The sequence below is a fragment of the Syzygium oleosum genome, unplaced genomic scaffold, assembly GCF_021117445.2.
Source record: "Syzygium oleosum isolate NSW1041296 unplaced genomic scaffold, Sole_v2.1 Sole_v2.21, whole genome shotgun sequence".
In the NCBI taxonomy this organism is placed as follows: domain Eukaryota; kingdom Viridiplantae; phylum Streptophyta; class Magnoliopsida; order Myrtales; family Myrtaceae; genus Syzygium; species Syzygium oleosum.
The window spans coordinates 4,340,358-4,352,698 of record NW_026607505.1 but is presented as its reverse complement, the minus strand read 5'-3'; the positions used below and the strand labels follow the sequence as shown (position 1 = coordinate 4,352,698).

Here is a 12,341-nt window from a genome sequence, read left to right as displayed (position 1 = left end):
TGCCGACGCTCCACCGGAAACATCGAAACGAACGCTGCACCAATATTCATTGCATACCTTACAAATCACATGCTTTGCTCTAAAGCTAAAATGAAAACGGAAACGCATTTCATTTATTTCCTGATTTTCCTTCTTCCCATTTGTGGAAAAGATGCACTATCCATGCCAAACTGATAGCTCGTGTTAGGTCAGTGGATTGAGAATTTGAGGGCACGCGCCAGCATAAGCCTATCAATGTATGCTGCCGAAGCAAGAACACAGGCGTCGTTAATGGTAGAGATTCACGTGGCTCTGTTCATCAATTTGCAGCCTGAGGTCGGGTTAAGTGGTCCTTGTTGATGGTATCAATAAAGCAAATATGAAAAGACCACCAAGGCACTGCGTGACGCTGATGTATCTGTCTGCACGCAGTGAATTCTCAGTCACGACCATGTGACGAGGTCACTACACATGAAAGCTAAGTTTTCTGGTTCGGAATAAATGCCTTAAAAATCCTAAAATTTATCATTAAAGTGCAATTGAGTCCTAAAACTTTCAAAAAGTGCAATTGAATCTTAAAACTTATCATAAAATGCAATTGAGTCCTAAAACTTTCAAAAACTGCAATCAAATCCTAAAACTTGTCATGTTAGTCCAATTAAGTTCTTCTTTTAATTGCACCTTTTAAAAGTTTTAAGACTCAATTGCACTTTTGCAACAAGTTTTAGGACTTGATTGCACTTTTTGAAAGTTTTAGGACTCGATTATACTTTCGTGACAAGTTTTAAGACTTCTAATACGCTTATCCCTTCTGGTTTTTTCGAGAGGATATGCGTGTTGCTTATTGCTTTTGAGATGAGGCTTTCTTGTTGCATGCAGTGTTATCCAGATCTCTCGAAACGCCAATCAGAATATAGCAAAAGCTGAAGAATATTCACAGTATGAGGAGGTTCATAATTGATGTATCTGCAGAAGAAACCCTAGTTTCTATGAGCCAGAGAAGCATATTTTGGTTCGTTTTCAATGCAGAATGATTGTCGCTGTGGAGTCAAGATGGACTATTTTAAGTTTCAATGATTAGTCTCCAGATTTCCGAGCTCATAATTCACCTCGCATTGAATAATGGAAGGTACCCATTATCACAGAATAATATGGTGCGAGAAGATGCAAGGGACAACGTCACAAGAAGAACACACACCCTAGACTGAATTAAAAACATCGCACGTTCTACTAGTTCGATGAGTTTTTGCTGAACACGGTATGAAAATCGGAAGATCATAGCATGCATCATTGGCATTTAAAAACCATATCGTGAAAACATAATACTATTTCAAGAACCGAATCAAGGAACTTTTTTTGGGACAAAAATAGTTATATGAACGTAACGACGAACCTTGCAAAGAAGATTACATCAATCTCTAACATTCATTACGAATAGCAAACTAAGTTCTTATACGCCGCCGGTCGCCGAATACCAGAAAACATTTTCCGAAACTTTTTCAGATTTTAGCCGAACACCAGAAAATTGTGTTCCAGGAAAATGACTTCCGGGAAAATATTTTCCAAAAGGAGAATATTTTTCGCCAAACGAACGGAGCCTTAATGTGCTAATGATACTGTACTTATTGGTGACCTTTTCCTAACACAACCATGTGCCTAGGTTATGGCTCATTCCGATTAAGCCAGCGTTAGTGTACGAATCATTTCTGTCACTTCATGTCCTATCGCGGTAATTAGATGTTCGTGAACATGAAATGATTTGACAATAAATTTCGCATGACTAGAGTGTGGCTGCTTTACGTGATCAAAGGATGTCAAGACTCAACGGAGACTTGAGCCACACGCTTGCAGATAAGAGATATCTACCAATCATATTTAGGTCTTCGTCAAGCCCGACGGGAAGGTTGACTTGGTGACAGTATATAGTCAAGTCTACAAATAGAGGAGTGAGCATTCCGAAACTCCCATTCTAGAGAGCCAACCATGGAGTCCGAGCTCTACGAAGCCGCTGCGAAAGGAAACGTGCATTCTTTGCTCGAGTTGCTTGTAAAAGATAAGCTGCTTCTCGACCGAATCATGACTGGGAATCACACCGAGACTCCTCTGCACATCGCAGCCATGCTTGGACACTTGGAATTTGTGGAAGAGGTCCTAGCTCGGAAGGCCGAGCTGGCAAGAGAGCAGGATTCTCAGAGATCCACGCCTCTTCATCTCGCGGCAGCCAAAGGGTACCTTAACGTAGTGGCCAGCTTGTTAAGAGTCAGTCCTGAAATATGTTTCGTTCGCGACAAATACGAAAGAAACCCTCTTCATGTCGCTGCCATGAAAGGACATGTGGATGTGTTGGAACTCTTGGTTCGAGCGAGACCTGATGCAGCCCGTAGTGTCGTTGAACATGGCCAGACGATCTTGCATTTGTGCGTGAAGCACAACAGACCAGAAACTTTGAAGCTTTTGATGGATATCTTGGGCGATGAGCAGTTCATCAACACGAGGGACGAATATGGCGACTCGATTTTGCATTTGGCTGCTGCAGATAGACAAACTAAGGTATGTTCATACAACCAAACCTCTGTATTAGTCAAATTCAGTGAGCTTATCAACAAAAGAGGCGGTTCTAGGATGGAATAATGACAAAAATAGTGCTTAAACTTTGGCCCCATATGCAATGTCATCTTTTGGACTTTTAATTTATTCGACGTAGTCCTTGAACAATAAATTTAGTTAAATCTGTAAATTAACCTTTTGTGTTTCCTGTTTTCTCAATAAATTTAGTTAAATCTGTAAATTAACCTTTTGTGTTTCCTGTTTTCTCAATAAATTTAGTTAAATCTGTAAATTAGGAAATTAAAATAGCTGGAATATTGACCCGATACAACATTAAATGAGATTCTACTTTTGCTACTATAGAGATCATAAATTAAAATATGCTTAAATAAAACTATCGTAATTTTTATAAATGTCAAAAAGGTGAAAACGTAATAAAAAGATAGCCATATTTTTTGTTGATTTAGGTTATGGATTGAAATAAAAAATTTCTTAAATCGAAGCAATAGTGTAATTATGAAGACTTTTGACTTTTTTAGGGAAATTGAGAGACTAGATTGAACAAATTAAAATTTCAGGACTAAATTGAACATTTAGGAATACTTCAAAGACCGTATTGAACGAATTAGAAGTTCAAGAATGATATTGTACATTGACCCAAAGTTAAGGGAAAATTTATGTTATTTTCCCATTCAAGGATATTTTAGTGTCCTAGAAATTTTCAGAAGCTAAAACATATCCATTTATAAATCATCGAAGGTTACGATATTTGAAAAAGAAGTAACTGGTCTAGATAATTAAGTACAACTTTACACTTTGCGCTATTTTCATGCTAATTTTATCTAGATTAGAAGGAACATAAAACTAGAGATAGCAAAAGAGATTCAACAAGGGATGGGTGTCCCTTGCGAAGGCGTCAAATAATAGTCACAAACACTACAGGACTGAAAAAACATAGGTACCAAAGTTAATCCTGAAATGTATATAACATGGGCTAATCCAGTTCAAACCTAACCCCAATTGCTACATTCTGTTGTTACTCCTTTGTAGACTATTGACTATCTGATCGATAAAGGAGTAAACCCGAACATTGCGAACTCTAGAGGTTTCACAGCAGTCGGCCTATTAGCACATGGTGAAAGCGCGGGAAGAGCCTTAGAGATTAATCCTCAAACTTTAGAGAATCACGATCCATCCGGACGATCAATCGACCCGAATAACATGGTCACCGGCTTCCATCCACCTGTAGGGGAAGAGGGTGAAAGAGAAAGAAAGAGAAAGTGGCAAAATACTATGCATAAGACGCTAATGGTGGTAGCAATATTGCTAGCTACCATGGCATTCCAAGCCAGTATTACCCCACCCGGCGGCCTTTGGCAAGATGATTTCTCGGGCAATGAAAATTTCCCAGCACATACTGCGGGCGAGTCCGTAATGGCAGATAAGTACCCGATTGGTTACAAGCGTTTCGTAACATGTAACACGATGAGCTTTGTCGCATCACTTAGCATCATTATGCTTCTCATAAGCGGTCTTCCTCTAAAGCGGCGTCGTATCACCACGTGGATTGCAATGCTAACTATGTGGGCTGCGATAACCTTCACGGCGGCGACTTATGCCATCTCCATATCTGTCTTCACACCAGTGAGCGAACTACAAACTTTTAATGAAGCAATTGGATATGCGGTGCTGGCATGGGTTGTATTGATGGCTCTTCTTTTCCTTTGCCACGTTGTTCGCTTAATCCTAAAATTGGTACGCAAAGTCCTGAAATTTGTTCGCAAAGCCTCGACAGAACGCAGGCCGGAAGATCTTATGGTTTAGTAATTGTATATCGCTGCAAATGGGTTTGTTCTAGAAGAAGCACCTTGAGCCCTATGAGCATGCAGGAGGAGATGTTATACAATATGTATTGTTCGGTGTGCCGATTAGACAACCAAGCTATGATGCGTTTGAGTATGCATGTATGTGTATGTGCTAGTGCAAACAATAAATGTTTTAAGCGTGTTGAATTTATGCAAAAGATGGAGTTTAGATGTATAATGGATGGTTGTTTTGTTTGATTTGATTCGATTTGTGGCGGTTTGAATATGATTTAGTCGATAGAAAGTCCAAAAATCTCAGCCGTGGGATCAATTTCAAGAGGGTTAATACCACAAAAAACCCTAAATTAGTACACATGTGACAAATTTACCCCGAACTAGTTTTTTTACCATGAAAAACTCCAAAGCGGTACACCTGTGACAAATTTACCCCAAACTAATTTTTTGACTACCAAAAACCCCAAAGCAAATTTACTCTCCATTAAATTGGATTAATATCGCAAAAAATCACAAATTGATAAACATGTGACAAATATAGGGGAAAAACCCCAAACCGGTACATCCGTCAACTTCCACGTATCATCCAATTTAGTAATTTAACGGAAACTAACGGAGATTAAATTTATCACCGGTGTACCAATTTGAGGTTTTTGGTGGTCAAAAAATTAGTTTGAGGTAAATTTATCACAGATGTACCAGTTTTGGATTTTTCGTGGTATTAACCCATTTTAAAAAGTGTAACTTGAACATGTTGAAGCGGTAATTTATTGACAATGAAGGAAGTATGTTCCTATGGAATTGCAAATTTTATGATTAATTAAGGAAAATCACGACAATCAAAAGCATTATTAATTATGGATTGGCGTACAATGATAAGATGCAGCCCATATTCAAGACCAACTCGCTCAGCCAAGAAGATTAGCCCGTATCCAAGCTCGATGAGTCTCTTATCGATAAGCATAATGTTGATAAGCCTCTCATCGATAAGCCTAAGATCGATGAGCTCTCATCGGCAAGTCCCTCACCGGTAAGAGTCTTATCTTTGACTATGTCATAAAGGCTTTGTTATTTCCCATGCATTGGAAGCTTGCAACATGACACTTTAGGACAGCCACAAGCATTGGAAATATTGTACTTTTAATAGCTCCTAGTTTCTATATTTGACTTTAATCTTTTGCTTTTCTTTTGTGTTGCTATAAAAGGCCATCAAGTTTATGTAAGCATACTGAATTTGAATAATGAAATTTGGTTAATACAATTCTCTTGAAGAGTTCATACCCCTTAAAAACCTAGAAGAGTTTTCACTCCATCCTTGAAGAGTCGGAGATTTTAAAGTCTGCATCCTTGAAGAGTTGCAGCCATCAATCTAGAAAAATTGTTGCCATTTCAACTTCCATATGGGCCTAGAAGAGCAACCATTGAAGTTCATATTTTTTTCAGCATTCCATCAATTCTCGTTCGTGCACTTCCTCCCCAATTTCGACCTTCCTAAAGTATTCATCTAAGAAAACTCAAAACATAAAATATGTAGATCTGAGAGTCTTCATACTTTTGGCTTTGGAATTAGGTCATTCTGATCCAAATCGAGAAAGTTACGACCATTTTCCTGAGCTAATGCAGAACTGAAATTTCTGCTCATTTTGTGTTAAGAGTTTTTCGTGTGTGTAAGTCACTCTCCCGATCCTGTTGTTTAAGTAATCGAGCTTGTACTACATCACTTTAGGTTGCTTAGTATTTCTAAAAAAAGAAATTACGAGCATTAAGACATTTGAGCTTACGATAACTTGAGAAAGTATTTATAAAGGTAGAGTACTAACTACCATTTACAAGGACTTACGACTAATTTACGATTACCCTGGTCAATTATTGATTATTGGTTGTTCCTCTCAACACAATTTCAAGTACCTTACCATCCCATTAGTTAATTGCTAAGTGATAGGAAATTCTTCGAAACGGTATAGCTCGATTACCACACAAAAAGGCAAACTACCAACTAGACATGCAATTGAGATCGTGATGATTTCAAGCGAATTACAATTGTTGGAAGTGTTGGGATTTTGGAACCAAAATCCCATAGAATTGAATGAGAAGTGTGTGGGTGAAAGTGTCCCACATAGGGTAGAAGAGAGATGGGAGATGGGTTCAAATAGTTGAGCCTCACAAATGGGTTTGGACCCCAAGGGGTACCCCACTTTTGTGGAAGAGAGAGGACCTACGTCGATCTAGGTCAATCCACCCCCCGCGCGCGCCGCCGCCGCCTGTCCGACTCGATCTAGGTCGGTCCCGTCCGGTCGATTCGGTTCGGGATCCACTCTCTATCGGTTTTTATTTTTTTATTTTTTGGACAAATAAACATGTCTGTTCGTGAGGTTCGGTTCGCCCGAATGGAAAACCGAAGCCCTTTGCGACTGTTCACGAACCTGGTTTTTATTTTTTTATTTTTTGGACAAATAAACATGTCTGTTCGTGAGGTTCGGTTCGCCCGAATGGAAAACCGAAGCCCTTCGCGACTGTTCACGAACCGAACCGGTTCAAGTGAACCTTCGCTACTGTTCACGAAAATTCGCAACTCTTCATTTTTCGCCACTTGAATAAGACCGAACAGTTTAGTTCGGAATAGACATCACTTCGTGGCATTCATTTTTTCCCGACGCACTCTACGCATATTCACTTCATCATTGTCATTTGGTGCGATTGTTCTGCAAAATTGCGTTCGTTGGAGTCCTCCGAATACGTACCGCTTCGGAGGAACGAGATCCGTTCTATCCTGGGAGACGATTGTCCAATATCCTCGGGTACTGATTGAGGGGCCAAATTTGTCTTAAGGACACGATGTTAATTCGTTGGGCTCGGATCAACATTCTGCTTATTTGGTTGTACTGCTTTCAGGTTAGTTTTCCTAACGTTTGATTTTAATCTCTGATATACGAACTTAGCCGAACAACAATCTTAAGACGAATTTTCTTCGGTTCTGTTCGTATATTCTTATGTGTTGTTCGTTGAGTTTTTCTGTCCAATATCGGTTTGCCGTTTCTTTAAGTCGAACCTTTGTTTTTTGTATGTTCGCTTAGTTTTTGCCGAATTTCTATCACACCGTTCAATTCTGCTTGTGTCGAAATTCTATTACAATATTCGAAAATTTTCGTATTCAGAATACGATTCTGTTCATACAATTTTTCGTTACAATTTTTCGATTCTATTCGTGAACAAATTTTTTCATTTCTGTTCATATTGAAATTCTCAATTCTGTTCATGACCAATCGATTCTGTTCATAGTCATAAATTTCCGATTCTGTTCGTGAATATGTTCTGTGTTTATATTTCAGAAATGGCTTCGGCTTCGACTCCGGTTAATCCTATTCCGAATCACGGAGAAAAGCCAGAAAAGTTCAATGGTACGGATTTCAAGAGATGGCAACAAAAGATGTCGTTCTATCTCACGACCTTGAACTTGGCTAGATTCCTCAATGAGGATGGTCCTAAATTGGACGTTGGAGAGACAAATAAAGAAAAGCTTGCTGCTGTGGATGCATGGAATCATTCTGACTTCCTGTGTCGCAACTATGTCCTCAACGGTCTGGACAATACTCTCTATAACGTCTATAGTCCGCTAAAAACGGCTAAGGAGTTATGGGATAGTCTGGACAAGAAATACAAAACCGAAGATGCCGGATGGAAGAAATTCATTGTCGGTAAATTTCTGGACTTCAAGATGGTTGATTCAAAGACCGTCTTAAGTCAGGTTCAAGAGCTTCAAGTGATTATGCATGATATTCATGCTGAAGGAATGACTCTAAGTGAGACATTTCAAGTGGCTGCCTTCATTGAAAAAACTGCCACCATCCTGGAGAGATTTCAAGAATTATCTCAAACACAAGAGAAAGGAGTTGTCACTTGAAGACTTGATTGTTCGGTTAAGGATAGAGGAAGACAATAGAAATTTCGAGAAGAAAGTTGGCAGCAATTTGGCGGTCTAAAGAGCCAATGTTGTTGAAGAAGGATCAAAACCCAACAAGAAGAGGAAAATGCCTAGCAAGTCTGGAGAGGGATTCACCCAAGGCCTGAAGAAGTTCGTTGGCAAGTGCTTCAACTGTGGCAAGTCTGGACATCGAGCCAAAGACTGCAGAGCCAAGAAAAGACAGAAAACTCAGGCTAATGTGGTGAAAGAAATTTCCAATGGTGTTGATGATATCAATCTAACTGCCATGATATCCGAGTGTAATATGGTGGGAAACCCCAAGGAGTGGTAGATTGATACTGGAGCAACTCGTCATATCTGTGCAAACAGATCGATGTTCTCATCCTACACAAGTGTGGGGGGTGATGAAAAACTTTATATGGGTAATTCATCAACCTCTAAGGTTGAAGGTGTTGGAAAGGTTGCTCTAAAGATGACATCTGGGAAAGTTGTGACACTAAATAATGTGCTACATGTGCCAGACATATGCAAGAATTTAGTGTCCGGATCTCTTCTTAGCAAGAATGGCTTCAAGCTGGTTTTTGTATCCGATAAGTTTGTACTCTCCAAGAATGAGATGTATGTAGGAAAGGGTTACCTTAGTGATGGTATTTTCAAGTTGAATGTAATGACTGTTGTACCCAATGATGTTATGAATAAAGTTGTTTCTGCTTATGTGCTTGAGTCTCCTAATTTATGGCATGCTAGATTAGGACACGTTAACTATAAGTCGATAAAGAAATTAATGAATATGGGACTGTTGTCGAAATTTGATTGTCCAAGTGAGAAATGCCAAGTGTGTGTTGAATCTAAATTTTCTAAGCCTCCTTTTCATTCTGTAGACAATAGAGTCTTAGAACCTTTAGATTTGATACACACAGATATATGCGATATGAAATCAATACCGTCAAGAGGTGGTAATAAGTATTTTATCACATTTATAGATGACTGCTCGAGGTATTGTTATGTTTATTTGCTTAGTAGCAAAGATGAGGCTGTGAATGCTTTTAGAATTTATAAGTCCGAAGTTGAAACTCAGTTGAATAAGAAAGTTAAAATGATAAGAAGTGACAGAGGAGGTGAATATGAATTTCCTTTTGAGGAAATTTGTACTGAATTTGGTATCGTTCACCAAATGACTCCTCCTTATACGCCGCAATCTAATGGAGTGGCGGAAAGGAAAAACCGGTCTTTAAAGGAAACAATAAATGCATTGTTGAATAGTTCCGGTTTACCACAGAATTTGTGGGGGGAAGCTGTTTTGACGGCGAATTTTATTTTAAATAGAGTACCCCACAGAAAGACACAACAAACTTCCTATGAGAAATGGAAAGGCAGAATGCCTAACTTGAATTATCTCAAAGTGTGGGGGTGTTTGGCTAAAGTTGCAGTTCCTAAGCCTAAAAAGGTTAAGATAGAACCAAAGACTATTGACTGTGTCTTTATTGGATATGCTCAGAATAGCAATGCATATCGTTTTCTTGTTCACAAGTCAGAGATCCCAGATATACATGTTAATACGATCATTGAATCAAGGGACGCTTCGTTCTTTGAAAATATATTTCCGTATAACATAGTATATGAGCCAATTGATAATAACAAGAGGCCTCGAGATACTATATCTAGAAGTGATCCAATGGAGGATGAACCTAGACGTAGTAAAAGACAAAGGACTTCCACGTCTTTTGGACCTGATTTCTTAACGTATCTGTTAGAGAATGAGCCTCGGACATTCAAAGAAGCTGTGACTTCGCCAGAAGCCCCGTTCTGGAAAGAAGCTATCAATAGTGAAGTTGAATCCATATTGTCAAACCATACATGAGAATTGGTTGACCTTCCTCCTGGTAATAAACCACTACAATGTAAGTGGATTTTCAAGAGGAAACTGAAAGCGGATGGTGCTATTGATAAATATAAGGCTAGGCTTGTAGAAAAAGGATACAAGCAACGAGAAGGTCTTGATTATTTTGATACTTACTCACCTGTTACTAGAATTACATCTATAAGGATGCTAATTGCCATAGCAGCGGTGTATAAGCTTGAAATCCATCAAATGGATGTTAAGACGGCCTTCTTAAACGGGGATTTGGAAGAAGAAATATATTTGGAACAACCCGAAGGGTCAATTGTTCCAAGTCAAGAGAAGAAAGTATGTCGGCTTATCAAGTCACTCTATGGATTGAAACAAGCACCGAAACAATGGCATGCTAAATTCGACCAAGTCATGTTGTCGAATGGTTTCAAGATCAATGAGTGTGATAAATGTGTATATGTTAAGAACACTCATAATGGTTTTGCCATTTTGTGCTTATATGTAGACGACATGCTTATAATGGGCAGCGATAGTGAGGTTGTTAAGGTGACCAAACGCATGCTCACAAGTAAATTTGATATGAAAGATATGGGGGTTGCATATGTTATTTTAGGAGTTAAAATTCATAAAACATATGGAGGATTAGCTCTATCACAATCCCATTATATTGAGACGATTCTTGGAAAGTGCAAGAATCTAGATATTGTACCAGTAAAGACTCCGATAGATGTTAATTTACATCTTTCGAAGAATACTAGTGAAAGTAAGGCTCAAAATGAGTATGCTAGTATACTAGGCAGTTTAATGTATGTCATGAACTGTACTAGGCCGGACATAGCTTGTACGGTTAGCAAGCTAAGTCGATTTACAGTTAGTCCAAATGAAAATCATTGGAAAGCAATGAAACGTTTATTGGGCTACTTAAAGCATACTCAAGATTATGCTTTGCATTACACAGAATATCCAGCGGTACTTGAAGGATACTGTGATGCAAATTGGATAACCGGCACTAAAGACACAAAATCGACAAGTGGATATGTATTCACACTTGGGGGAGCGGCAGTGTCTTGGAAATCATCCAAACAAACTTGTATTGCTAGATCCACTATGAAATCAGAATTTATTGCTTTGGATAAAGCCGGTGAAGAAGCAGAGTGGCTTCGAAATTTCTTGGAAGATATTCCTAATTGGCCTAAACCAGTGCCCGCTATTTGTATACATTGTGACAGTCAAGCGGCAATAGGAAGGGCAAGGAATGTCATGTATAACGGTAAGTCTCGACACATACGTCAAAGACATGACACAGTAAGATAACTTCTTTCTAGTGGAATTATCACCGTTGACTATGTGAAGTTAAAAGATAATATTGCGGATCCATTGACAAAAGGCCTAACTAGAGAGATGGTTGCAAAAACATCAAGGGAATGGGTTTAAGGCCTATAAACAAGTCATCATAGCAGAAACCCTACCTAGTTGACTGGAGATCCCAAGATCTAGGTTCAAAGGGACAACTAAGTTATGAAGACAGTGTAGAGTACTGTCAAATTTTTACTCATTCCCGGATGAAGACAGTACTAATATGTGAAGGTTAAGCAAAAGCTTTTAATGATTCTGAATTGAGTATGTGATATACTATATGTTCAGAAATCACCTATGTGAATGTGAAGTGAGGGCCGCTTCTGTTAGAATTGAAAAGGCCGAATTCTCTAAAACACTTATGAGACCAGGCGGTGTTCATGGCCAAAATGAACACAACAGTGAGAACCAATTTTGTTCGAGAAACAGTTGTGTGATTTCTATTGTCTAGGCTTACACCAAAAGTCGACAGTTCAAAGACATCAAGTCTACTGATTGACTGAGTAAGTCCGATAGGTTTCACTAAGGAAAGTTCAAGGTCTCAGACTACTTATCCTGATGCAACGTTTTCTCATGGAATAATCGCACATTGCATCTCATGCATACACGAAGAGTCATGATATCTGAACTTCTCATTCATGTGGGGGATTGTTGGGATTTTGGAACCAAAATCCCATAGAATTGAATGAGAAGTGTGTGGGTGAAAGTGTCCCACATAGGGTAGAAGAGAGATGGGAGATGGGTTCAAATAGTTGAGCCTCACAAATGGGTTTGGGCCCCAAGGGGTACCCCACTTTTGTGGAAGAGAGAGGACCTACGTCAAGCTAGGTCGATCCACCCCCCGCGCGCCGCCGCCGTTCGTCCG

General features: G+C 39.1%; 2 protein-coding genes across 2 annotated transcripts in view; one reads left to right on the top strand and one right to left on the bottom strand.

The window, feature by feature from the left end:
- The first annotated feature begins 1,805 nt into the window (after nucleotides 1–1,805).
- On the top strand, nucleotides 1,806–4,594 carry LOC115670980 (uncharacterized). The gene is made up of 2 exons (XM_056320932.1): nucleotides 1,806–2,529; nucleotides 3,577–4,594. The coding sequence occupies exons 1-2, from the start codon at nucleotides 1,963–1,965 to the stop codon at nucleotides 4,348–4,350; spliced, it is 1,341 nt and encodes a 446-aa protein (XP_056176907.1). The 5' UTR covers nucleotides 1,806–1,962; the 3' UTR covers nucleotides 4,351–4,594.
- The window catches only part of LOC115671110 (protein PLASTID MOVEMENT IMPAIRED 1-RELATED 2), a 49,547-nt gene continuing 40,800 nt past the window's right edge, over nucleotides 3,595–12,341 (bottom strand). The window contains exon 4 of the mRNA XM_056320925.1: nucleotides 3,595–3,735. Coding sequence (XP_056176900.1) covers nucleotides 3,689–3,735 — 47 coding nt within the window. The 3' untranslated portion in view covers nucleotides 3,595–3,688. The remainder of the gene's footprint in view (nucleotides 3,736–12,341) is intronic.

Excerpts from the sequence above, each read along its gene's own strand:
- LOC115670980 (XM_056320932.1), top strand. The coding sequence starts at position 1,963 with ATGGAGTCCGAGCTCTACGAAGCCGCTGCGAAAGGAAACGTGCATTCT. Across the intron at positions 2,530-3,576 it reads CTGCAGATAGACAAACTAAG|ACTATTGACTATCTGATCGA; the intron begins GTATGTTCATAC and ends ACTCCTTTGTAG.